This window comes from Strix uralensis, chromosome 6 (assembly GCF_047716275.1).
Source record: "Strix uralensis isolate ZFMK-TIS-50842 chromosome 6, bStrUra1, whole genome shotgun sequence".
Taxonomy (NCBI): Eukaryota; Metazoa; Chordata; class Aves; order Strigiformes; family Strigidae; genus Strix; species Strix uralensis.
Genome location: NC_133977.1, coordinates 38,145,753 through 38,173,335, shown reverse-complemented (window position 1 = coordinate 38,173,335; position 27,583 = coordinate 38,145,753). Strand labels below are relative to the sequence as shown.

Genomic DNA, 27,583 nt, shown 5'->3' with positions numbered 1-27,583 from the left:
ATACTTTTTATTAAGTCTTTGCTATGATACTTGCAGTACTTGGAAATAACAGAATATAGTTGCTTAAATTTAAGAACTCTTCATTACCAGCCTCTATACAATCTAGAAGAGAAAGCAAGACTCAAAAATGGCTGTGAGGAAATTCATCTACTGTTTGAAGTTACTTTGCAGTCCTTCATAAAAATTACTAATTGTAACCCTTTTACTTGTGTGTATGAAAAGATAGTATAGCTTGAAGCATTCGCTGATGCTATTAACTTTTTTTATTGCTAGATTAAGTGAAACACAAAGCTATTAATTGTAAACTGGGCAAAACAGCATATCCCAGCTCTGTAAAGTGATCTTCATCTGAGCAGAGTTGCTTTGATTAGAATGTTTACAAGTGTATCCACTTCTAGATTACATAGAGAAATTAGGCTGAAGCCATCATAATTAAAGGCAATTACATCCTTGATCGAAATGAATAAACAAAACCAAACTCAACACATGCAAAATCACCACAACCTGTTAACTGCAGTGAAGCAACAGCCATCAGGATAGGCATTCTGAACTTTGAATGTTAACTCTCAGAGTGCCAAAATAAAGTTTCCAGTGAAATTTTAAGAACCCATTTATGTTCTTGCAATTCAGAAAACAAAGATTTCTAAGAATGTATTTTATATATACACTATGGTCAGGTTGTAGTTTCTTTTCAAGCTGTGCCAGATAGTACTACTACATTGCTAAATGAAATAACTCAATATGATGGCACAATTTTACAGCATATGCGGAAGTACCTTGGAATGCATTTTTTTATACAATCATACAATGGACAAACAGAATTTGTAACTGTTTTACTACATTAAGGTATAAAAGATATAGAATGCCTATAAGGTAGTGGTGGTTTAAAGGAAAGCAAAAAATTTGAACAGATCCTCATTAGAAACAAGTTTTATAAATAAGATCAAAGCCAAGCACAATACAGGCAAGCAATAAAATTCTGCTTTTTTACAGTTCTACTTCAAATTCTGAAGTAGTGCATCTGTAACCCACCCATATATTATAAGCCTCAAAAATCTCCACAACCAAGATTATCTATTGGATCAAAACTACTTTGGCATTTGGAATACAAATATTTACTAAATTTCATTTTTGACCCACAAAAGATTTATATCCATATTTTCTGAGATTTTGTTTTGACATTAATTACAAGTTAACATACGTTTGAAACCCAGACTCTTGTAATTTTCCCCAACATTTCTGAATCTTAAACAGTACACTTCATTCCACTGATCTTATTTTTCAGCAATCTAAGAATTAAGTAAGCTTTTTAGCCATATTCACTTAACAATGGCACTGAAAGATGACATAATAAATATAACTAAAAATTGATAGGCTTTAATGCTGTTCTCTTCCTAGGTAGTAGGATATCAGTGCACAGCTAAGACTGCGCGATGCAGCTTTGCCACACTGAAACTAAAGACTTGAACTCTAGATTTTTAGTTTGTGTAAAGTACTTATGTTGATAAATGTTTTCAAAGCCTTCGTGTGAGAAGAAATGCATTTAGCTTAAAGCCAGCTATAACACACTTGAAAATTCTACTTCCAAAGTCAGAAGTCTCCATTTAATCAGCTCTCCGAGGCAGTTCTGCACTACAGGGCTAGGTCTTTAGTCGTTCTGTGTACGCAGCACCCACTGTACCCAGAGGGAGCTGTATGCACAGAGCACCTGCGAGACTGAGGCCTCTACATATGCACATATCAAGTATCAAACCACCAGGTACGTCACCACTATGTAACTATGCATTTGTACAGATTTTATTATACCTGTCTTAGACAGCCTGCCTGTGCTTTTGCTGCTTCCAGAGCTATCTCCTCTTGTCAGAACTGATATCCCACTGAAGCTGCTGGCTTTCGTTACAGCTGGCTTCAGATTGCGGATGGAGCTATCAGAGTCGGTGCTGCTCCAGGGACGGGGTTCACAATACTTCAGCTCATTCTCAGTACTGCTCTGATGGCTGTTGGCTGATCTCCCTGATGTTTCCTTATTGATTCTGTAAGTTATAAACTAAACTTTTAGCACAAGCATCAATTGCAAAATAAGGGAAAAGAAAAAAAGAAAAAAAAAAGAAAGAAAAGGTGAAATGCATGCATAATACTTTGGGATTTTGTTTTTTTTTAAAGAAAGCATCAAATACCTAAGTATCTGTCGTCTTTGTTGTGTACTATTAGTTTCTTCCTCCTGGATTCTGTTGACATTTTAATAAGATAGCTTAATATTTATGAAGAAAATAGGAAAATGAAACAGAATTAAACTGCAAATTTTCTTACCTTTTATCAGTGAAATAATTCTCTTGGGAACACAGGGACTGAGGGGCAAAGAAGTGTAGAAATTAATATGAATGGCATCCAGAACCCCTACTACAGCGCAGTAACAAAACATGCTGCAATTCGGAGTCTTTTGTATTACACATGGACTTTTAGAGCATCCTCTTTATATTAAGCTGCCTGAAAACTTAACCACTTTGGTGGATAATTTCCATGTTATGGGAAAAAAAAAGACGATATAAAAAGGCCCATCTACAGGAAGTTAAAGTTAGCATTTGAATAGTTACAATGCTGACCATTTTGTTTATATCAGTATTTTTCTGAGGTTACAATTCTTCCATTGGGCCTTCGCTGCCTTATGTAACTTCCAGCTGATGTGAGACTTCACAAGTCTGTTACCACCACCTGAGTTGCCTTGTCTTCTGCTTGAAAGTGTGAAGTAGAAGATGATGCTGGCTACTGCAATAACTGCACTGAATTCTTTGGGTACGAGTACACATATGCTAAAAAGCAGACAGAATATACAATCAAAAAGGCTATTATTAACTTCAATTATGTTGTCCCTTTGACTCGTAAGATTTGGTACAAAGCTTCTAAGGGTACAATACATGATAAATAAGTACGCAAAAGGAAAAGGTAACTTTTACATCTGAAAGTTCATTCTTTTGTTGGTAACTAAGGTGAACAAAAAAAAGGCTTTTGGAAAACACTTGGATACGGCAAATTTGCCTCTCGGAGAGTCTGGTTTTGGATCTGTAAGAGCTACAGATAAATGTCAAAAAAAGGGCATTATTAGAAGTAAGTATATTTTTTAAGACTATTTGTTCTGTTTCACTCAAATATAATCGCTACTAGCGACTGAATTATAGTTTACAATGTCGTCCTGCTTGATAACTCCAGTAAAGAGAGACTAGACTTCTAGATTTCTGATTGAAGTTTTGCATATGAGGATTTAAATCATTTTACTGTGACCAGTCACAAGATGTGTTTGATATAGACACAAGTGAGAAAAAACATTTTGGGTTTGTATTTTGTTTTGGTTTTTTTTTCTTTTTTAAATAATTAGTGCTCTGAGCCACAACTGAAACAATTGCAGTACCAAAACTCTGTAACTCAAATTTCAGTAAGGGGCAAATTAATGCATTGAAATAGGTAATGCTAGATAACACACCAAAGTAATTCTTGAAGGTTGCTTGAGTTCCATAAAGTAGCGATTAGAGAAAACAGAAGATTTCTCAGTAACTTCAATATCATTTAGAAGTCACTCAGGCCACACTAATTATTCTGATCTGCTCAGTCCCTTTCAAAAACAGAAAGTTTCCTGCAAAGAAATATCTTTTAACAAAAACCACATGTGCACATATGTGTGTGAAGTATTCGTACAAAACACCAGAAGATTTTCTTTGATACATACATCTTGTGCAAATATTCTTTCTCTAGCTCTCTGATATTCTTCTTCACGTTCTTCTATGGATTTACTTCTTCTGTCATCTTTTAATCGTATTCTCATCTAAATTAAGTGATACAGTGTCAACTTCTACAGGAAAATAGTATAAATACACAGTCAAATACAGTAAGTGGAAGGAAATAATCCACATGTATTTTACCTGGTTGTCATCTTTGTCTAAACTAGAGTTATCTCTTTTAAGGATGTACCGCTTCTGGAAATCATCACTCTTCTCATCCTTTATATGCTCACAAAACTTTTGGTCAGGTCTGTGAAAAGTCGTTAGAAAGAAAAGATTTATGGTTTTGTAAACATATACTGTAAACAGTGGAACAAACTGAAATATACTCAAGATTAATGTTAAATATACTTAATATTCTAACTGAAGTGATAGATTTTGGTTGTCCAGGCAATGGAAAAGGTACCAAAAAACAAAAGATGATGTGTACCCCTGACAAGTCCTGTTCCTGAGGCGTAACAAACCTGCTTTTAAAATCTCTTCCTCCTTCAAAGCTTTTGCTTCAATTTCCATTTAAGGTGGCAAGCAAACCGCATGCCCTTGGGGAATCAGAAGTGCTCGTGAATCCAGACTGGTGCCATGCAATGGATATTGGGCATGCATGGAAGTGAAGATAGGTGCTTTCTGCTAGAGCTGTAATACCTCAGAATTCATTTCAAGGGAAAACAGAAGATAAAAAGATAGGGGAGAAAGCATTGAAACTTACAAACTTCTAAATCAAAATTAGGTGGAAATAAGCAAAAGAAGAACAGTACAATGCAGGCAAGCAAGAGCTTCATAAGATCATGGTGAGAGGATGAAGGAACAGATTATATATATTGTTTTGGCATTTTATCTACTTTGTGAAAGAAAATGAGATCTTTTGCAAACTCTTGTTATTAAAAATAGATACCAAGTACCTAGACAATAAAACTACTACTACCGTAAGAGAAGTTCTCAGACAGACAGTCAGGAAATATTTGTCTAATAAAAGACAAAACATATATATACTCTTCTCTATTTCTGTTTCTTTATTCATTACCCAGGACATCTGTATAGAGTCAGGAGATCTTTTTCTATAAAATAGCCAAGCCTAACTATTAGTTACTGGATGCCCAAACATAATTAGCAGGCATTTCAGAGAACCTTTAGACTGTCTTACCTCTTTCTTTTAAAGGTCCCTGAATTTACTGCCCTGCAATCACCAACTTCCCACTCCACTGAGACGTCCCAGTATGCACTGGGTTGTTGATGTCAGTAACATCACTGATCAGCGATGGAGCCGGGAATCTGCCTATGAGGAAAAGGTAAGTTTGGTTTTATTCAACATGGAGCAGATCTCCAAGGTTTTCTTTCTAAATTCTTATTTTATATCCAAAGCGATTTAAAATAAGAATACTGAAAACATTAAGAATCTTAATGTCTGCAGGTTAGATGAAATGCCTGCTAATTAGTAACTACACCTATAGGGGGCTTCCAGAGGCCATAAGCTATTTAAATAGGGTCTAGGAAAAAAAATGGACAAAAATGAAGAAATCATCTTTTAACAGTTCTTGTTCCACATTTGAAGTGCTAGGCTGAAGCTTCAGTCTAGAGATGCTGGTAGATGCAAAGGCAACAGATTTGAAATGTATGGCTTTATAAGTCAATTTAGATAAAGAATGTATAGCCAAAGCAAAAACACATACATGAATACATAAGTTATTTAACATATATTTAGGCTCTACAGATTTTTCTAGAAACTTTTGAGGATGAAACTGTTCACTTGAGTGAAATTTCAGTGTGGCATATTATTTCAGTTCTACTAACTCTAAAATTAGGGTGGATAATTAGATTTTTTTTCTCCCAAAGCTACAGAGAGTGTATGTACATAGAGACTAGGATTAGGATTCAGGCACAGCAAATTCCTATTTCCATGTTCAAATCATAGAGCACTTAAAAACCCAACAAAAAAATGGTGTCAGGCAAATGCTTTAAGTTAAATCTAGAAACTAGGTGGCATAAATATACCAACACATTAGTCCTTTGTCTTTCTGAGAGAGAATGAGGAGACAGAGCAAGTGCAGAGGACAGAGAGAACAGCTGGGTCCTTTGAATGAAAAGCTCAACTATGCATGGGTTTTGGAGTTGCTGTGGCCCCACTGCTACTTTTTTTGTAATATTGATTTGCCTAGTGTTTTCTTCAAAAACTCCCCAGCCCTCCAGTAAAGCAGCATGCCATGACTTGTTAACCTGGCTGACACTTCCACTGATGAGATGTCTGTCTTCCCTGCTATGTTTATTTTGTAAGGCCATGTGAGATCTGTAAGCAACATTATTCCAATAAAACACTTCAATGCCTGAATTGTCCCAGTAGATTTTTACAGTACAAAAGCCACAGTTGTGCAAGTCTTGTCCCCTCCCTTCACCAAATCAGAAGTGACCCCTGTTCTAAGTTAAGGACTGGTTCTGCTTTTCAAAAGAAACAAAGAATGTACTTTGTACACTTTACTGGTGTAAAACTTCAAACAGATAAATAGTTGATATAAATTCATAGTTCATGGAAACACAGTTATCAATGCATCTCTGCAAGGAAAGCAACAGAAATTCGTAGGTTACAGATAACCATTTTTTTCCCCAAAAAAGTTTAAACATGAAACAGATCACATTATTACACAGCACCGGAGCGTGAACAATAAAGATCTTGCAACTACCTCTCCTTGATGCATGGTTCCCAATGAGTAGACCGACCCCTGCTGCTATAGATGCAGCATCATTACATAATATATCCCAGGTGTTTAATCTATGCATCAAAAAGTTTTTTCAAGACTTTTACACTTACATTCTTGTATTGCTAGTTTTATTTACTACGACTGACTTCCCACTCTGGTCCACGTTGTGCTCTAATCCAAAGTAAGCAGCTACCCTGTGCAACAGCATTCTATGGTAAGATGTCATTGGGGGAAACTTTTTTCTTGGAACTCTGGAAGAAAGGAATAGTAGCTTTATTAAACAAACAGGAACACTCTTGAATTCTTTCTTCCTATTAGAGTACAGTACTTACTCATTATTACCAATGAAATCTAAAATTTCCTGTTCTAATTTCAGCAGCATCATTCTGTCCCTGAAAATAAAAACACAGCAACTCACATATGAGACACTCCAATAACTGCAGTTGTATTCATCTTAAGAATACACAGATAAGATCTGTGATGAAGGGATGATGACAGACTGTAAATAAGACCACCAGGTGTCAAATGCAGTATTTTTAGGACAAAGTATTCGTTTTTCACTAAGCTATGTTATATTGGACCTGCCTACTGAAACATGCTGTTCTCATCTCAGAAATCAAGAGTACAAGCTCAACGGAAAAGTACAGTCATTGAGAAGACAGTCTCAAGAAGAACAAAAAGCAGCGACTAGGTTGTTTCTTACTAGTTAGCATGGGTAGTAAGATTTGCAGAGGCCTGAACTGACCCTTGGATTGTGAAGCACATCATAGGATCATTGAAACAGAGTGACAGAGGACTGATAATGGGAGGCACTACTACAACATAGCCACAACCAAGTGGTTAAAAGCTGGCACACACTGCAATGTGATGAGATATTAAAAGAATATGAAAAAGCTAAACCTCAAGGTGATAGAAATGAACATGAGTCTTAAAAATGCTTATGACAGTTCTAATAAGTCATTAATATATAATGAAATTAACTGTCGCACAGTCCATAGTTTGTGCACATCAGATAACTAAGCTTCCCAGTTACTGCGTGTGTAAATCCAAAGTAGACCTTCACCTGCCATTTCTTATTTTCATTGGGATGCCTTATGACTTCAAATAGGAACGTAAGAGTCTAGCAGAGGTCCGTGCTTGCTAATTTTAATCTATAGGACAAAATGGTTTGGCCCCTTCTTACAGCTCATTTCACATTTTTTACCAATAAAGTGGAATCCCAATAAATTATCACACTGGAAATCATAACTATGAATGAATAACAAATAGTCGTGGAATAGCTTTTGCAACAGCAGCACAACTCCACCAAGTCAATTTCCTGCCTTGTATGTGTAGCCATAGACTTAGTATGAAACCCCATTGAGGAAAAGAACAAACAAGATAGACATGGACTTGAATTAGGTCAGATTTGGTTTCTGATGTGCAGAGTGAAGATGTGTATCTCTAACTATAGTTATATGGTACAGCTTAAAAAAAAAATTAATTCCTTTGTCTATAAATTCAGTGCAAGGCAGATTAAAGTAAGAGAAGGCAGTTTGGTTTCTAACAAGCAGACACAAAGAGAGTACAAGTTTTAGAGATACAGTATTAGAATCCCTTCAGGGAGTGAAATGCACACAGAACTCATTATTTGCCAATTAAACACTAAAAGCATTTAAACCATTTCAGTGTGCTGAACCTCTGTTCATATAACAGACAAATTACAGTGGATTGGTGTTTCAGATAGCTCGTGCAACAAAATCACATCCTAAATAACTGACATGTAGTGTTAAACATTTAAGAGGGGAAAAAACGCCACCACAAAAAAAAAAAAAGGTGGTGAGACACCTCAAGCAACAGCAAGCAAAACAAAAAGTTGTCGTTACTGATGCTTACCTGGGATTGTTTTTTAATGTATTTACTAAAAATTCATGAAGATCTATACCAGTGGAATCCGTATACTCTTGGCTGGAATCTAAGGGTGAGGGGGAAGAGAGCAAAATTACACTTTGAAAAAACACTAATTTTTTTTCCCCAATTATTGCTAAACATATTGTTTATGGATCAATACTATGTAACTATTAGGCATGTTATTCCAAAAATTAAACACTTCCAGTTTCCAGGGAAAAGGTTCACAAATAAAAAACAAAACAGATAACCCAACATCACTCCCAATCCCCTAATTCAAGTGTAATACTGAAGCAAAAGCTGCCGATTTATTAACAAATTGCTATATAGTTTGAAGCAGTATATCACCTTCAGTCACCCAATCTCCACCATTGCACTCTTGTATACACTTCTGTGGACCAGCAACTGATCTACAGAATTACTGGATGGTGCCTGAAGAAATACTGTAATTCAGAACGTAACAGTTTAACCTTCGTAAATGTTATTTTGTGTTATTAAAAATCCTTGTTCTGTTGGGTTTGTTTTCACAAAATAATGTTCAGAAGTTTTCAAAAAGAGGTCTCACAAACTTCTGCCTCCTTTCTGCTTCAGTGAAGCAAAGTATTCAAGGTTACATTTTGTTCTCTAAAATCTGTCACTGGAAGAAATTATTTAACACCAAATCTTCCCTTACATGAACATCTTCCAGAGTTCCAGGTCTTACAACTCAAAGCTATAGATGTTTTAACAACCTTTTTGCCCTAGATTTCTTCCAGGAACTACTCACTCCTTAACCTAGTCTAAAGTTAGGTACAGCTGAACCTAATACCTAGGTCCTAGCTGTTCAGGTCTTTTTGTGGTCAGTACAGAGAGCAGTCATTGCAAATTAGCGTCTATCAGCAGTGAGGGGACTACTGCACACAGAAGGGTAGAATTTGGTGGTGACAGAATCTATGCAGGCTCAGGCTTTTTCATTAGAAGCAACAGTGCCAGCAGAGCAGCCTCTTGGCATAGTGGGAAACTGGGTGACCAAAGTGTCCAATTTTCAAAAATGAGACCTAAATTTTTCCCGGAGAAAATCCAAGTCCACCTGAGGACAGGGAATCTCTAGTTCCCTAAAGAAGGATGATCGTGGGCTCCATTATCTGCAGAGCCATATATTATCGATGAAACCAAGCAAGTCTGAGCATTTATGGTTTGGGATCACTTTTGATTCTGACGAGGGGAATCCTAGGTATGCCTGGTAAAATAACTTTGAAGTAAATAATTATTCAATCTTTATTTTCTTAATTTGCAAGTGAGCAATAATTACTAGAAGACTGAAGCTTAAATTCCATCATTTTCTATTTTGGCATATCCTAAATTGGCAAGTCATTAACCTCCAGAGGAGATATTAGGTGAATTCAGAACAGCTACCTCTACCTTAAGTATTTTGTCACTTTGCTCTCAACTCCTCATCATTACCTAATATCTTGGGTATTTATTTTGTTTTTATTTTTTTTGGGGGGGGGGGGTGGGGGGGGTGGGTGAGGGTAGGGTGCAGTTGGAGGTTTTGGGGTTTTTTTCATTTTGGTTTTTTTTGGGGTTTTTTTTGTTTTGTTTTCCCCTCCTTGATTTTGGAAGGTGGGCATGTGCTTTAAAGGTTGAGGAAGTTAGCTCTGAAAGAACACCCTACTTTAAGGCATCATTTCAAAGACTGAGATTTATAAATGCAGTTAAGTTCTCCACCCCAGTACTTTTTATTTCACAAATACCCAGCTGACAGCTGGGACAAGATCCACTGAAATGTCACATGAAGAAGGTCTTATGGAATTGAGGGACATAAGATGGACAAGTGCTACCTGTCTCAAAAAGAATTCTAGATATTTCCTACACACTGGTTGGTCTAATGCTTAGATAAACATTCTGGATCCTTTATTTAAAGCAAGAGCTGTACAATGATTTTCCAACTTAAAAACATAAAGTCTTCCACCTTCAAGTGTCATTGTGTTACATGGACAGAGACAGGCTTATGTCATTAATTTTGCAGTTCTTTTTCAGGTTAAAAACCAAAGATTCTTAGCAGATAGTCCTTCAATCCAGAATGCAGGAATATGGAAGACATAATACTTGTAATTTTTATTTATGTTGTTCCACCCTTGCTCCAAAACTTTATAAAAACTTTATAAAAAAAATTCTAGATACTAACAAAAGTAACATAAATGAACAAACAAGAACATTTGACTTCTGTTGAAGAAAGATCAGAAAAAGTAGAAAGGTAGAAAGGTAGTTGTCATTTTCACTAAAGTTTCACAAATCTTGTGACAACAAAGTCTAGGAATAAGATAATATCTTATATTGACTAGTAAAGTCAGTTTTCCAAAAAACTGAGGGAACCCAATTGCTTTTATGCTGGTCTGCATAGTTAGACTGGCAAGAAAAGAAAAGTATTTGCTGGAGTATATGTGTTTGATGAAGCCACGAAAGCACTGCATCCTCTGGGGACCAATTCCTTCTCCAGCTCAAGGATATCTCATCTATTTGCTTCATTTGCTAAAAAAAAAAAATCCCAATGTTTATGCAATGATGACCTGGAAGCAAACTGTATTTTCTCTAACATTCCCTATCTACACAGTACACATTTAAATGCACAATGACAGATAGCAAACCTCTTGATAACATTTTTCTGGACAGTTTTTCACTGGATTTTTCCTTTTCCGTTTCATCTTTCGCAGGCTTTTCTTCTTTTTCAAAAGACTGTGACAACTGGATCTGAATTTTCTCCTGTCAAAAGTAAAAATTAGTCATCACAGAAATTATTTCAAACAATACCTGCAGGAAAACTGTTTTGTAATATATTACCTGCAAAATAAAGAAGTAACAAGGAGTATAATTGCCTTTCTATTCTTTCTGATCCCACATGTACTATGTGGCCACAAAATGAAATTATTTTTCAGTAAATCAAAAACTACAGAGAGGACATAGAAAGTACTATACACATTTTAGAATTTACACACACTTCCAGGCCCTGAATGCTATTTCAAAGTGAATTCAAATTATCTTAAACACATATGAAAATATTCCAGTTTTACAGATGCATAAATTTTATACAGCTTCTAAATTTTTAAGTAATGCATCATCCACAATGCTTTTCCCCCCCCCATTTTTCAGTTCTTGACTATAAAAGCTTGTTTCAAGTTTCAATTTGGTTTATACCAAGAAGGAAAAAAATTTGAAACATTTGTTTCATCTCACAGACCAGCATTCCCAGACCCACAAAAAAGGGAAATATTATTTACAGTACAACATATCAAGGCAAAATTTGCAAGCCTTACTGTCATAAAGGCTTAGATTCTTAACTGCCTGTATATTTTGACAGAGTGTCTTTGTGTGTAATCATCTCAAAATGTATAATTGTTTTTATACAAGTCGGTGACCTATCATAAAACCTGTTTCCCAACTACAGCAAAAGAGAGCCTCCCTTTGAAATTAGTGACATAATGGTCCTTTAAATAGTGGAAGATTTTAATTTGTTTTTTCATGCCTCTATTCTTTAAGAAGATTGTCAGTGAAGAACTAACATATTTCAGACAGCAAAAACAGAGGAGGTCAGGGGAAACAGAGACACAACATGTGTCTGAATGAATCCAAGAGGATGAGCGGCAAAGTCCTATAAGCATGAAACTCCCCCATTACCTTCTATCTTGAACTCCCTCTAATATCAATTTTGTTCCCCCAAACGCCAAGTGAGTTGATGCTGTCACCCAACCCACCCAAGAACATCTGATCCTTCCCAGCGCAAAGAACCTGCCCCTGATCCATCATTCTTGCCTATTGCTCTTCTGTCCTGCACCTAATCCTTTCCCATGCAAGTCTTCAGTCTTCCTTCAAACCCATTCTTACCCATATTCAGGCACCTGCTCTAAGCGTCTCCTCCTGTGTCATTCCTCAGACTGGATCTCACTCATATAAGCTGGCCAGAGTTAAATATAGTCAGTATTCACCAAGGCTAAAGACTGTTTCACACACAAACACATCCTTGCACAACCTGCAGTAATGCTCTTCCCTGCCCTAGCACAAGCAATTGCTCTCTCGACCCTGGTCCCTTCAGACCTGGGCAATGGGACCCTGTACTAACGAGGTTGTAGTTAAAAACTAGATTCAATATGCATTTTTGGAGTAACAACTTCTTCAAATAAGAAAAAAATTTTGCTGATAGTTTTATCAACTCTCCCTTTCATTATGATTTTTTTCCCCACATTAAATGTTCTAATTAAGCTTATTACTTCATCAACAGCCTGCAAAACAGCATTATGAATGTGAAGACTTCCCAGCTTTTATGAGATGATCTATAACCAAGTCTAACAAAAAACATTACAAATCACTAGTAATGAACTCTTTTGTGTAATTCTTTCCTAGTCTTGAGAATTCACTTGGCTACAAACATTAGAGTCCAAACCAAGTCTTTGCATTCCTCACCTCATAAACCTGAATATAATTCAAATGAGCAATTTATTTGTCACTACAAAGTGCATTACACCTATTGTTCACCTAGTAGCTGCATAAGTTATTTGAAAAAGAAATATGTCTTAAGAAATTATTTTTGTCTTGGATCCACCAATATGTTATTCTCCATTTTACAATAATACTCTACAAAACTATCAGTAGATAAAGGAAATTCTCCTAGTCTGATTTTCCTTCACTAGAAAATTGATTGACTACATATTCTAAACTCATCTAAAGAAAAGCATACAGCAATAGTTTAGTCAAAGGATTTCAGCAAGTAATCATTTTCATATTTCTTTTCCCAACGAGAGCTAAAAAAGGAACAGCCATCTGAACAGCCAGTTGTTCTACTACCACCAATTCTACTTCAAAGTGTGATACAACAGAACTGTGTACCAAAGAGTGCTTTCTTGCTATTTTGTGCTATAAAAACTGTAGCATCTAATTAAATATGACCAATTTGACTAGAAAGATGCTGAAAAATCTCTCAACTCCTATTCCCTAAAATTCTTTTAATCCTACCCTGTTTGTAGGGAGTCTCTGCTGCCATACTGATTTAATAGACTTTTCACTGTAACTCAGACCACCTACCTGAAGTCCTCTCATTGTAGCAAAAGAAATTGTCAACAAATCCTGATCAAACAAGAAAAAGCCAAACAAAAACCAAAAGCCTCCGAACCTGACAAATTCCTCTGGCTTAAAACACTTGAGAAAAAGTTAAGAGTCAGGAAACATTAGAGAATATTACTTAAAGGCCCTACCTATGTCCTGGGGTCTTGGGCTTTTTACCAGCAATCTCTAAAACCAACCACCATCTGAATTTACACATAACATTTAGACAAAAGACAGCAAAAGAATAAAGAGGTAGCGTACTTACAAAGCTAAAAGATCAAATAAATCAGTTATGCTCTTCCTCCTGCAATAAATTGATAAGCTTGTACTTTCATAGAACCTTTTAGTAAAGGGCTGCCAGTGCTTTTTAACAGTTAAGCCTTAAAAATTTGTGAGCTCTTACCTAGATTTCTCAGTAAGGAACAGTATCGTTTTTCAATTGAGCAATTGCTCAAGAAAAAATAAACAAGTACATCAGAAAATAAATTGATCTGCTTGAGACAATTTTTCTGGTCTGTCAACCTCTTTCATTATAGCCTTCTGAGGAGAAGCAGTCGGCGGTGACTTGCTAAGTGACTTGTACACCTGCATGCACCTAGGAGTTTTACCTTGCTAGGAGCTGCTGTACACACTAGTGTAGAAGGTGTGACTGTTAAACAGTCACAGGCAAGACTACAGAGTTTCTCCCAAAACTCACACCAGTTCCTAGCTGAGTAAGTCTATTTTTCATCTTATCAAGCGTAACACATTCTAACCATCAAAAATTGGGATTCTTCAAGTATTATCAGCAACTTTATGCTGAATTTTATTCTTAAGTCTTAAAATCCATTTTAAGTAAGAACACAAAACTGGAAGCCATTTTTCAGTTGCAATCACTGATACAACAGAGCAGTGACTTTTCCAGCAAGGGGAAGCAATCACAGGGCTGTGTGAGACAGTCTCTCACTTCACCTAGCCACTGGACCTCCCACACATCCCAAGCACAATCAGTGCATACACAACTTGCTTCAAAGTGTGGGGCTTGAGGCAGCCAGCAGCCAATTGGTGCTTACAGAGGAACTCTTCCATGCCATTCCCAAAGATTCTTTGGGAAAGAAAGCAAAATGGGTGAAGAAATTGCCTGTAGGGGTTGTTACAGAGGATCATGGAAGACCTGCGCCCCATAGGACATGCACTCCAGCATCAGAACTTGTAACAAATTCCTGCTTCTAACTCTTCAACATCCATTTCTCCACTCTCCAGCGAAGAATTAAATTCGTTCTCTCAGTCATTTGCATAGTTACTGGGACTCATAAGCCATTTTTTCTAGATTATTGTTTCTAAAGAAAACTCACAGCTAGATCTAATTTTGTTTCTTAATATAAAATCTGCTTTATGGTATTCCCTTCATACAAACAACATCTCTTCTACTACTGCAATAATTCCTTTCAAGAAGAACCTTGCAGTACACAGAAGGATAGATTCCCAGAGAACACAGTAACAAATGCCATCTGTAGAGAGCGCTTATTATAAGTGTCTGACTTTAAACCATTACATACATGGTGTTGTATAGTGCTGGAGGTTTTAAAAATGCTAACTTCTCTTATGTTTGAAATATACTGTGGATGAACAGCCCATCAAATTAGGCTTCTCTTGTCCTGTAATTAGATACGGTGACTGAAAAAGTTAAATCAGAACTTCAGAGTAAAGAACTAAGCCTGAACTAGATCTCTCAGCCAATTCTGTTAACCTTACACAAAACAACAGGGTTGTAAATCATGTAAATAGCATTAGCTTTTCTGCTGTCTTTTAATCTCTTACTCTGCAGCGCATACCAGTCTAAGATTTTAATCAAATTAGCAGGCCCAGTTTCAAAAGTTCTCTAGCCAACTCTCCAAATACTGGTATGTTAGAGAAAGACTACAAAAAATGCTTTTCTCAGTTTTCCCAAGAAAAAAAAACCACAAACCTAAATACTTTGAGGTTCAATCTTAGGAAATTTTAATTAGCTTGACAAATTCCTACACGAGTTCAACCCCCCTCCTTCCCCCAAAACTATATTACCACTCCCCCAGCAAAACCCCAACCCTGTTCCTTCTACTGGTTCCTTCTGCTTGTTATGAAAAGGGAGACTTTTCACAAAAAGACAGTTCAGAAGCTTTTCAAACAACAGCAAAATAAGTCAACATGCTTTATGAGTAAGCCACTAAGGATAATTTCAGTTTTCTTAAGAGTGAAAAAAGAAAGCATTTTGATGCCCCTCATTCATACATAGAACTAAACCCAGTAACAGTATTTTGCTCTAAAAACACAGACTGGTATGAAGGTCAAATCACGAAGGCTAGATTTTGGTTCAAATTCTCTAAAGTTTTTTTACATATTTTATTCAGCATTTAGGAACTTCTTTAAGTGTGTTGTATCATCTTAATAGACTAGTCTTCAGACATACCTCAGGCATGTGTTAATAGAACTACCAGCAATTATGACTAATATGCAGGAATTCAGTTAAAACACCAGAACTTAAACTGTTTAAATTTTCTAAATATAAAAAGCTGATAAATTATGCTGCATATTAATCATCATTTTTCTGTCTTACTGATGGCAGACAGCACTTCAGCAGTTTAAGACTGCCTCAAGTGCACTGGAACATTACAAACTTAAAAGAACTAACAGAACCTCTCTTCCTGTTCCCCAGACATCAACCATCATAGTTCAGAAAAGCAAAGCAGCAAATTCTTCGACTGATATTACCACCTTTATTAAAGCCATATTTTAAAAAAATTTAAAATCATATGGTGTCTGCATATATAGAGTGTACCCAGAAGATTTTCTTTTGAACAATAAGTTACTTGAAATTGTTTCAGAAACTTCAGTAATGTGATTTTTACCTGGAGGTCCTGTGATATTTCAGCTGTGGGAGGTGGTGGATATTCTTCACATACAGCAAGGCTCCGAACTAACTTTAACTTTGTGTTTGACTAAAGGAAAGTATGTAAAATTAAAAACTCTGGCTTATAAAAAAATTATATAAATATACCATAAGCCGTTATTTTTCCATTCATTTTATGTAAAACAAAATGGCTGAAAACTGCATTTTTAATATTTTCAGTAGAACAAGTAATTTCCTTTATGATGAAAATACCCAAGCAATTGCAGCTTTTGAAGGCACTGTCAGCACAATAGAGCACATCTAACGAGAAGTAAATAAAATCTTTGGGAAAGTGTTTCTCTTCATAACAATAAAAAGCCACCAAAAATATAAAGGCAAGCCACAAAAGCAGACAACTAGGCAAGACAAAAATCCAACAGAATAAAACAAAGCTTCAATGCCAAAAAATAAAACTAAAGGCACTTTTCACAAAGTAACAAAGCTTCATCAAGCATGAAGGGCTTCCTTAGCATGCCAGCACACAAGTCTACTGTACCTTCGACCTTTTTGCTGTCTGTCCAAAAGACTGCACTGGCCGCTAAATGATAGGCACAACAGAAAAGGTTTATATTAAACTTAACAGTACAATTTTATTAATGCAGAAGTCTGTATAAGAGAAAGCTTTAACAGTTATTACTGACATGATGGTCAAATCTGTGAAAGGAACAGCAGGTGCTTTTGGCTGAAGGATTATATATCCTCTCCCAATATATGCTTGTTCTTGATTTCTCTTCTTCATGTATCAACAATAGCTATTACAGGAATTTAACAGGAAGCAAGCATTACTCTTGTTCAGTAAAATCCAAGCAGTCTACTCTCTGAGCCAGCTCCTGCATTTTAAATTCTCGTGCCCTAATTTCCTTGGCAACATGACATGGTTTTTATACATTTTCTTCCTATTCCTGAAACCTACCTGGAAAAAAAGATATTGAAAAAAAAAACCTCAAAAAGGGGGAAAAAAAACCCCACAGCATTGTCTCAGTCAGGGGAATGGATGAGGCCCTATCATAAGCAGGTTAAAACACATGGGATTTTTCTTTCATCTTAGGACCTATGAAAGAGGACTTGAAAATGGACTATTTTTTTCCCCAATTTTTTCTTCTTTAACTTAGTAATTTACTATGCATTAACAGGCTCTTTCCCCTCCCAGATCCCTTCTTCTATTACTATTGTTTCTTTTTTTAAAAAAAAAAAAAAGCATTACCAGAATTTTACTATAGTATGCATGACTGAAAGGTACATTTGAATCAACAAAAGTGTTTAACAATTTCTTAACTCCATGGTTAAAACTCTCTCAACCCTCTGTAACAGTTACACAGGAATAGAAGCACTTACAGTGGTATAACATAAAAGTATTGGTTTCACTGTACAACTAAAACTGATGAATAGACAAGCCTTTAACAGAACTGTTTTTACTGAGCACAGGCCTAATATTTGTAAGGAAAAAATAATATTGGTGATATAATTTCAAATGTTGTTTAACAGACAATATTTCCCCCTTTATGAAAGGGGTATCCTTTCAGAAAGAAACTAAGTAAAAACTCCATTTGAAAACTACATGAAGAGAGCCTTCCTCGCCCGAGGCTCATAGGAGCAGAGGTCTATCAAGTGCCTTAATTTCTTAGCAGGACATACGTGTTGCTAAAAAGAACACTACGCTACAGTAAATGGTTCTACTATGTAAAGGCAGAAGAATCTCTATTTCTCTCATTTTCCCCAAGTCCCAAATGTCTTTTTTGGATGTTGCACCAGCTTAGCTGAAGAGCAGCAGAAGGGGAGCTCATTTCACTATATAACAGGATTTTAAATAGCAGCACTAAAAACTAACTGAACTCATCATCAGTTTTTTAAAGGAAACTTGCTGAGATTTTGAGCAGCAAAGACAGTTCAAATGTTCTCATAACTGGAACAATACAGAGATTTTGAGTTCTGCTGTTACCTGCAAAATATTTTTTTCTTTCAATCAGCTATACTGAAAGCATATATCGCATATTGAAAGCTAGCACTCTGCATAAGCCTGGCAAAGTTTCTATAATACCAAGCTTCTAAACTTTCAGGAACTGGATGATTTCCCAGCCTTGTATCAATTACTCCAGCATCAATTATCTTAGGCGGGTTCAAATCAAGTAGCATGAACTTAAAATCAATGAGCGTTGCCAATGGGGTCCTCACTTCCCTGTCAAAGCAACAGGCAAAAGAATCTACACTTTGGCAATTGTTTACCTTTTGCAAAATTTTGGAAGCTTTGAAGCCAGTATATAACTGAAAAGAGTACAAGGAATCAAACACCCCAGATTCATCATGTAGGGGAGCGGGAAGAGGGGGTAGAAAAAAGAAAAATCAACTTAGTTATACAGGACAAGACATTTTAAACTAGCCAAACAGAATTTTTAATACTGTTAACCAAAGCTTTACAGATCTAATTAGTGAGCAGTAACTTATAAGACATACATATTTCAATTATTATTAAGAGTGATTAAAAAAAAAAACCACAGAGAAGAGATTGTTGCTGGGAAGCAGGAACCATATCACGGTTAGATTTGATTAAGATCTGTACAAAGCACGTATCTCCTCCTCACCTTACCTTAGAAAAGTCTCAGAAATCCATTGCAACCAAAACTTAAGTATGTTTGTTCATGTCAGATAAAGTGAGGTAAACGTCTCAAAATTTAATTGAGATATTGAAATTGAAATGATCTAGTATCAATTCTCAGTTCTTTATAAGAATGTCTAAAATCGGTGTGGATTTTGTATTTCAATTTCAATAGAACAAGTTTGATGGTACATTCCTTTAAATGTTTTACGTGTGTTGTATCTCATCTTCCACTTTGATTGCAGAATTACAGTTCTGGTTCCAGGTTGGAAAGCCAACCCAACTGATACTTAAAAGATTCTTTTAAAGATAGGCATTTGCAACCTATGGGGAATAAATTAATCAAAGCAATATAGGATATTCAGGGTAGTAAACTAAGGTATTTGAATACCATGGTGCTCAATTTCATCAGCACCTGACAATTTTTAGGGACCAACCTAACACCAATAACACTGGGGAGAGCTGGGGAGCCACTGCAGAAGGGAGATTCTCCCTTGACTGAATGACTCAAACCTCAAAGTTATACTTAAGTATCACCCATCTTATTAAGACTTGTTATCTAGAAACAACTGCCTTGTAAAACAATCCTTTGATAGGTATGGATTCCTTGCTTTCCTCCACGACTTTAAGGATGTTAAAACCTGAAATACAAGCCCCCACATCCAGCTGTAACTGTGAGGAATAAGCACCACACACTTGACAAGTAAGAACCATTGGAATAAATCTGGGATGACTGGACTGCAGAGACAGCTAATGTGAGAAAAGGCTTATGATACGAGGTCTGCACCTGGAATTACAAAACCCAGAGTCCCGCGATATCAACAGTAACTCCGCTCACAAAACTTGAGGATTATTGGGCACAGTTCCTTTCTTGGGCAAAACCACACCAACAGAGGGTAACTACACTCCCGTTGGAACTCCAGGACAACAGGTAATCAATGGATGTTGTAGCTGTTAACGCACATTTTCTTTCTTCTCAGGTCCGTGAATTTTAGTTCTGTCACAATTTCTCTGCATTTACTAGGTTTTGCTCCTACAGAGCATCTTTATGTTCCCCATTTGTAAAAAACAATTTATAGCTACTTTAGAATATGTAATCCTTAGTGAGTGCAAATTAAGCAATTTCTTTGTATTTGCAGCTCTCAAAGACTTCTACTGACTTGAGAAAACACTGTGTTAATGAAAGCAAGATTAAAAATAAATTTATGCCTCATTTAAAGTCATTATGGGCATGATTTCAAGACAGTGTTAAAAGCAAGTATTCCAAACAATTGCATAATGAAAATAATGATTAGGTTTTTGTCTTTAAAAAAAACCCCTACAATTTTAAGGCCAAGTATTATGCTTCATTTCCAACTACGAAATAAAAAGGAATTAAGGTAGATTTTACCAATCACGTATAATCATATATATCCAGGCTTTCGGTAGGAGTATTTGCCTATTTTCTTTTTTCCTCATTAGCTCCACAGATTACATATATTAAATACAAAGTAAAGATCTGGAGCTGTTACATGCCTTCCTCTATCATCACTATGCTGTATAAACAAGTTGGATAAAAACAGGTCAGGCACAAGATGGCAAATTTAGAAGTGTGAAAGGTTTTGTGAGAAAGTACTATATCTATTTCTGAAGTACCGTTTGGACATTTCAGAGGACAGGCATGACACGACAGACCTGAACAAAGAGTGTTCTAAGGGCATTCAGTTTTTCACGTTTCTTCTAAATTAGGTCTCAATTTTAAATCCAGTTAAGGGCTACCTACCGTCCTAAAACCACAGATAGCTTTGTAATACTGAAGCAAAGAACAGCATGGTCTATGATTACTTGCTGTCCTGTATTAGTGAGTACTGACAGCAATTTTCCATGACACAGTAGAGGATGACTGATGGAAAAATAGTTTCACCATTGGACACAGAGGCATTTTCAACAGTTCAAAAGTAACTAAACAGAATCTGCCCGTTCTTTTATCTATTAAAGAAGAATGAAATCACATATTTTGGAGCAAAGACAGGTAAATCCCGAAAAGACCAAAACAGCTGGGGAGGAGAGGCAAAGAAAGGCTTCAGAGAACTCAAGCTGTGGAACAGAGAGAGAAAAGAAAGGTTTGTGCTAGTATGGAAGGAAGAAACTTATAGAAAGGGAGATGGCTAGTTGTTAAGTAAAAAAAAATAATGTAATTCCTCTAAAGGACAGAGATATCTGCTTAAGTAGCATAAATGCAAACCAGAATTATACTCAGTTACTGCAACATTTGCCTTGACCATATCACATGGTGAATGCATACAACTCCTGTACTCATGCACCAGTCTCCATCCTTCCATGAGGTTTTTTTTGCTGGTGGCATTTTAGTTTTACTCTCCAGCTTGCAAAAAAGCTTGCAAATGCTGTTCCCGATACATAGTGATATGCAGCTTGCTTTCTCTCAGTCTTTTACTGTCTTGGCAATCATCACCCCATCAAGGACCTTATATCTACTTATTAATGATCATTTTTCAGTGCAGAGATGACAGTATTTAAGACTAACATTCTTCTTCCCCCAATCCCCATAATGCATGGATTATAGAATAAGAACAAACCTCCTTTTCTGGATTATACATAAACCAATGTGAATTGTTATGGAGATTTAAAATATTTTTTATTTTGTTGGTTTCGGGTTTTTTTGGTTTTGTGGTTTTTTTGTTTTTTTTTTTTCCTTCTATAAAAAGTCTTCCTAATAGTCAATTAAAGGCACTATCCTGTGAAATAAATCCAGGCTGTTTATTTAATTTTTCGTCGCTATTGGCCGACACCTTAACTTTGTAACAGCAGTCCTTACAGTGGATGAAGTGTTGCCTGTCCCACCTCCCAGTGTCAAAGACAACAAACTTCAGACCCTGTAGTCTAGCTAATTCAGAGTTGCTATGTTGTCACCTGACCTGGATAAGATTAACAGGTGGGAGACAACAGTGACTGGTGAAGCAAAACCTTTTTGATCACAAAAACTACCATAGTGCTGACATGCACATGAATTCTGTAAAAGTACTTTTCATATGAGTGCCTCTTATTTCCAGTCCCATTTAAATGTTACTTGATGGTCACTTCAAAATATGACAATTGAAAAGGTCTTCCCTAACAATCTCTATATCAATTATACTACTCTTGCACTGCTTAAAGAAATTGGAAACACTAGCCATGTACTCTAATAAGATATTTTTCTCATTCACATTGTACCTCCAACAGTGTATGCAAATAGGTTACTGATGCATAACCCCTCAAAATAATCTGGAATTTAGAGCCACAGTTACTTTTCAAAATATAATCACCAGTTTCTGAAACCGTGAAGATCCAGAAAAATACCTGAACTCAAACCATGATAGGTTTAGACAAAGGACATATCACCTGTTTCTTACTTGGCTGTGAGGAAGTTCGAAATAAAGTGATAACTGTACTTGAGACTATTATTGTAGTTTGCCAGTAGGTATAAAACCTATGAAGCAATTAACTACTAGCTAGGAAAGCCAAAACTAAACCCCATGCAACTCCCACCCCCCAACCCATCTTCTGCTATACTCAATTAGTAAACAAAAGAACATAACAAATTCAAATAAGCTTCTGAGAATCTTCTCTAACGTTTCTCAGCAAATCCTTTGCTCTTTTTCCTACCACTATGATAACATTTAACCTGAACTTAATGAAAAGTAGTATATCCAGTGAAATTTCACTAATCAAACTACTTAATCATCCACTAGTTAAACTTGCTGATGACTCTACTGTTCCCAGAAGTTTTGTTTACTATGGACAGGCCAAAATTTTTTTGTATTTTAGCATAAAACATGTTTTCAATGAAAAAGCCTCAAATATATGTCATATATATTTGCACTAACAGCTACCACAGTACAAGTGACATTAATTTTTGTTGACTTCAATTGTTGCAAAGGGCTTACGTTCGCAAGGTTACAGTTTGTAATTGACTTACTACCACTCTGAAAATCAACATCCTTAGCCTACAAACTCAAGTTTTTAATCACACTCCTCCTGTAACAGCAATGTTGTGATTCTGAGGGAGACTCCTGGACAAAACACTCACATCCACACTAAATGAAGATGACAGTAAAGCTGTCTCCATCAAACAGCCTTCATTACACAGTTGTTCAGTTCATCTCACATATGCTAGATAATTATTTCAGCCACCAGCTATTACTCCTGTACAAGAACAAAACCAAGCAACCAGCCCCCTCACCAAAACCCACAGCCACTGACAGCACCAAAAGATTCATTTCTCTAGACTAGGTCTGACTATAGAGCAACATTTGTTTGCAGGAAAGCAGATTTGCCACTTGAGTCTCAGAAGTTTCCACACTAAAATCTGTTGAATGAGATTTGTTGAATGAGAAAATGTGAATGAAATTATTCCAAGTTACTGAACTGTAATAAAATAAACTGTAAATTAATTTTTAAGGCTCACTACTACAATATTAATTGATTAAAGAAAATATCAGCTCAGCTGTTACATCTACCAGCTTTTCAGTAGGAGTTATTTCTCATGTTACAGGATAAGTATTTCATTTTAAAGATTTTTTTTTTTTCCATAAAATTACCTATTTACACTGATGCCAGCCTTCATAAAGCCAGCAGATATTAAAGTGTAAGACTGTACTGTTATTACAGTGGTCTACAAGATTTATTCGGGAACAATTTAACATAGCAGATAGAGCTTAGTTCACTCAGTGGAATACTGAATTGTTAGTCTTGAACAAAACTACTCCCTAAAGAACCTTTTACTCAATTCTTAATAACAAGAATCTAATAAGCTACTGTCCTTCTTTTGCAGCCCACAAGAGAATACTGCCATACCCCATACCCCAATCAGGATTTTTATCAGAAAATTGTTTATTATTAATCCAAAGACACAAAATTCCTACAGAAAACTAGCTTTTGTCAAACATAAGCTTCTGTGTTTTCTCTTAGAAATTTGCCCTGTTTTCTAGGTTGTGCCAGAAAATTCCAGGTGCTTTCCTTATCTCCTCACCTCATCTAAGACACTTCCAGTCTTCAGTGGCCAAGTGAGCAGCCTCAGCTAGGAGTTATCTAGCTTGTCCCGTGTGAAAGAGACCTACTGTTCAGGACTCTTGGGCATAAACAGTAAGTGCACAACTAAACCTCAGAGGTATTAAATCCCCTGCCATAAATTCTTAACTCATCCTTATTGGTGTGTTCTCCTTTAAGACAAGATATTTTCATACTACTTTGCCTGCCTCCTTCTCATTGAAATCTGATGTCACAATTTCTTTATAGGTACCTCTCCCACCTTGCAAAGACTTCATTCATATGGATCATCCCTTCAGCGTATGCATGAGGACTGCCTACGCTTTCCTACCTAATAAATCGCATACCAAAATTGTCAAGCAGTGAAGAACAGAGGAAAAGAGAAGGTATGGGGAATACCAGCTAGCAGCCAAGATGGGATGATAGCTCACTCCAACACTGATGTAGGGAGAAAGAGGCTGGACCTTCTGCTGGTGGCTAGAGCAGGATCCAGACCTACTGGCTTCAGGAGCTCTGACTTGATTCCTCTGACACCTGGGGATTTGGATTACCTACATCTGATTACTGTAGCCTTATGCTCTACAGTTCTGCTGTAAAAGTTACAGCACTTGAGCCACCTGTAAGGTGCACACAGCTCAAGAGCCCTAGATTGGTCACCCCTACCCAGGGCAGACATGCTGAGCTGTGCTGTACTGTTCATACAAGCAATGCTCAACATTTTAGTGTTTTGATCAAACCACACTATTACTATATAGCGTCTTCTTAACACAGCCCAGTCTCTGAAACTCGGTCAGGATTCAGCAACAGCAAGACAGCTGAGTGCCAAGTTGTTCCCTTGTTCTGCTACAATGAAAAGACAGAACTTCACATGTGCACTCAGAAAAACACAAATATGGACAAACTGTCTGGTTCCCATGAAAACTGCTTATCTACTTCAAACAGCTAAAAATTACTGACTCTCGTATTTACAAGAATATAAACAGAGAAGTGGGGCAAAGGAGGAGAGAGGAAGCAATAATCATGCTACTTGCTTCCCTAAGACTGGCCAAGTTTTCCTAACTTGTACCAAAGAAACATGTAAGAGGATCACGAGAAAGGGAGAGGAACAAGACACAGACGTATTTAACATGATATACTAGTGAAAAATAAAATTAAAAGCTTCTTACCGGCATATTGTTTTTGCTATCAGGACAATTTTCATCCTTTTCTGCTTGAATCTGCTCCTGACTTCCTGATTTTATAAGGTTTTCAACTGGGTCTGTATCTTTAAATTCAGCTTCTGAACCCTTCATTGCATCAGTTTCATCTTTTACAGTAAGAATATCAGACATCCTCATTAGAAAAGGTTATTTTAAAATTCTACAAGAAATATGGAACCTTTGGGACAAAGAAAAAGTGCATCACTGAGTAACATTAATTTTTAAAGATAACATACCTAAACAGCTACCAAAAGTAAACATGACTTTGCTGCAAAAAGGACTCCCCCTCCTGTTATGACTTTTTTTCCTATCTTGTATCAGAGGGAGAGAGTGATCATTTTCTTTTTAAACACTTCTATCAAGAGGCTTATAATAACAGGCATCTATAGAAATGAGAACTAAGCTACAGTATAATACCTGCAGGTTTTCCCTTCTGAATTTTAAAACAAACACCTGAGCATCCAGATACTTCAAATCAAACTAGCTTCCAACAGAAACAAGGGAAGCTTTTCTCATTTAAAAGGGAGAATTACATATAGATTTATTTTAAAAGGGTTGAAAGTAAATACATGAATAATAATGCACCAAGTGTGCAAACATTCATAAATTTCATTAAAGCTTTTAAGCTTCCTAATTGTCAGGTAACAACTGAACAAATTCTGAATGCAGGAACTGTCTCACCTACTACACATAGGTAAAGCACCGTTACCTACTGCGTTCAGCTCTGGAGCCCCCAACATCAGAAGGACATGGACCTGCTCGAGCGGGTCCAGAGGAGGCCACAAAGATGCTCGGGGGGCTGGAGCACCTCCCCTGTGAGGACAGACTGAGAGAGTTGGGGGTGTTCAGCCTGGAGAAGAGAAGGCTCCGGGGAGACCTTAGAGTGGCCTTCCAGTACTTCAAGGGGGCTACAGGAAAGCTGGGGAGGGACTCTTGATCAGGGGTTTAGAGATAGGATGAGGGGTAATGGTTTTAAACTGACATCTAATCTAAATCTACCCTTCTTTAAGGAAGAGATTCTTCACTGTGAAGGTGGTGAGACACTGGCACAGGTTTCCCAGAGAAGCTGTGGCTGCCCCCTCCCTGGAAGGGTTCAAGGCCAGGTTGGACGGGGCTTTGAGCAACCTGGGCTAGTGGAAGGTGTCCCTGCACATGGCAGGGGGTTGGAACTAGATGATCTTTAAGGTCCCTTCCAACCCAAACCATTCTATAATTCTATAATAAATGTAGCGAAAGGAGTCTTAATAAAATTAAGCAGTCTCAAAGGCAATAAAATAAGAAAGAGACAGCTTTGGTAATTAGCATAATCACAACCATTATCAGTAATTACAATTTATAATAATTTATAGGAGTTTAAAATACTATATAAAGATAACTCTAATGATTAAATCTATAACAGATTCACCCCAATTTTCCTTAAGAAATATGAAATACAACTTACTCAGCTACACTGCAAGACATAAAACCAAAATTTTTCTATTTCTTAGAAGAAATGAAGAATAAGATCTTAATGCTTGAAGTCCTTCACAGAAAACAAATAACAATCAAATAACACTATGGAAAAGCCTAAGTAAGTATCTGTTACTTAATACCTGGTATGTCCTACAGTTTGGGGATTGTGGTCTCCCACAAAAGTAAAATAAAATAATCCAAAGTTCCTTTTCACAGTTGTCAACCAAGATGTCAGTTGTAATGAACCATCTGGAATCTGGCAGGAGTCGTCCCATGTCCTTATCCCCAGTGTAGAGTCCTGGACAGAACTATGTTGTCTTGAATCAGCAAGAACATCCCTTTCGAATGCCTAAAAATCAAAGGAAATACATGATATTTTTACTTGGGGTGAGAGGAGAGAGGGAACATTGCACCCCAAAACTTAGTAATTTCAAGAAAAAAAGCACTGAAGAGATCAGCATTTGTCATATCTATTCATTCTACTCAATTTATCTAGCAGTAATATATTTTTCCTTAGACTTCCATGATATTTCTGTATTACAGAGTTAACAAGTAATAAACATTTTGTTGGGATTCCTAGTGAGACTGTTTCTATAAGCAAGTAGGTATCTTTCAGAAGAGTCTGAAAAGACAGTTTGAAGTAAGCAGCTCAGCAGGTGTGGAGGAGTAATAGGCCATGAAAACTCACAAATCCCTCTTAGCACAACAGCATTTTTCTCTGTGTCACAGTTAATAGTCTACAAGCACAATATATAATCCATATTTTAGGGAACTTGAATTACAGAAGACAATTTCATTTTATTCAAGAAAGTAATTGCCCTTGAATGAGGATTTACAAATTTCTACAAAATTGACAATGTTCCATCTTCCCTCTCTTTCAGATTTGCTTTTCTAAGAAATAAGTAATATCACCACCCCCAAGGAGGCACGCATTTGAAATGGTAGACAACAGACATCCTAATAGCAAACAAAACGTAACC

At 36.5% G+C, this 27,583-nt stretch overlaps 1 protein-coding gene across 12 annotated transcripts in view; it reads right to left on the bottom strand.

Annotated features, from left to right (window-relative positions):
* R3HDM1 (R3H domain containing 1) overlaps window positions 1-26,949 on the bottom strand; it is a 54,851-nt gene extending 27,902 nt beyond the window's left edge. For 3 of the 12 annotated variants that reach the window (XM_074873747.1, XM_074873753.1, XM_074873752.1), the window contains exons 1-13: window positions 26,744-26,947; window positions 25,119-25,329; window positions 16,831-16,872; window positions 16,294-16,383; window positions 10,978-11,092; window positions 8,339-8,417; window positions 6,796-6,855; window positions 6,574-6,714; window positions 3,915-4,023; window positions 3,722-3,817; window positions 2,311-2,348; window positions 2,178-2,228; window positions 1,807-2,033 (exon numbers count right to left, since the gene is read on the bottom strand). In XM_074873747.1, the coding sequence (XP_074729848.1) occupies window positions 1,807-2,033; window positions 2,178-2,228; window positions 2,311-2,348; window positions 3,722-3,817; window positions 3,915-4,023; window positions 6,574-6,714; window positions 6,796-6,855; window positions 8,339-8,417; window positions 10,978-11,092; window positions 16,294-16,383; window positions 16,831-16,872; window positions 25,119-25,289 (1,219 nt within the window). In that variant the 5' untranslated portion in view covers window positions 25,290-25,329; window positions 26,744-26,947. Of the gene's footprint in view, window positions 1-1,806; window positions 2,034-2,177; window positions 2,229-2,310; window positions 2,349-3,721; window positions 3,818-3,914; window positions 4,024-6,573; window positions 6,715-6,795; window positions 6,856-8,338; window positions 8,418-10,977; window positions 11,093-16,293; window positions 16,384-16,830; window positions 16,873-25,118; window positions 25,330-26,743 lie in introns of all 12 variants that reach the window. The other 9 variants (XM_074873750.1, XM_074873751.1, XM_074873742.1 and 6 more) reach the window with 7 other exon arrangements.
* Window positions 26,950-27,583: the final 634 nt, after the last annotated feature.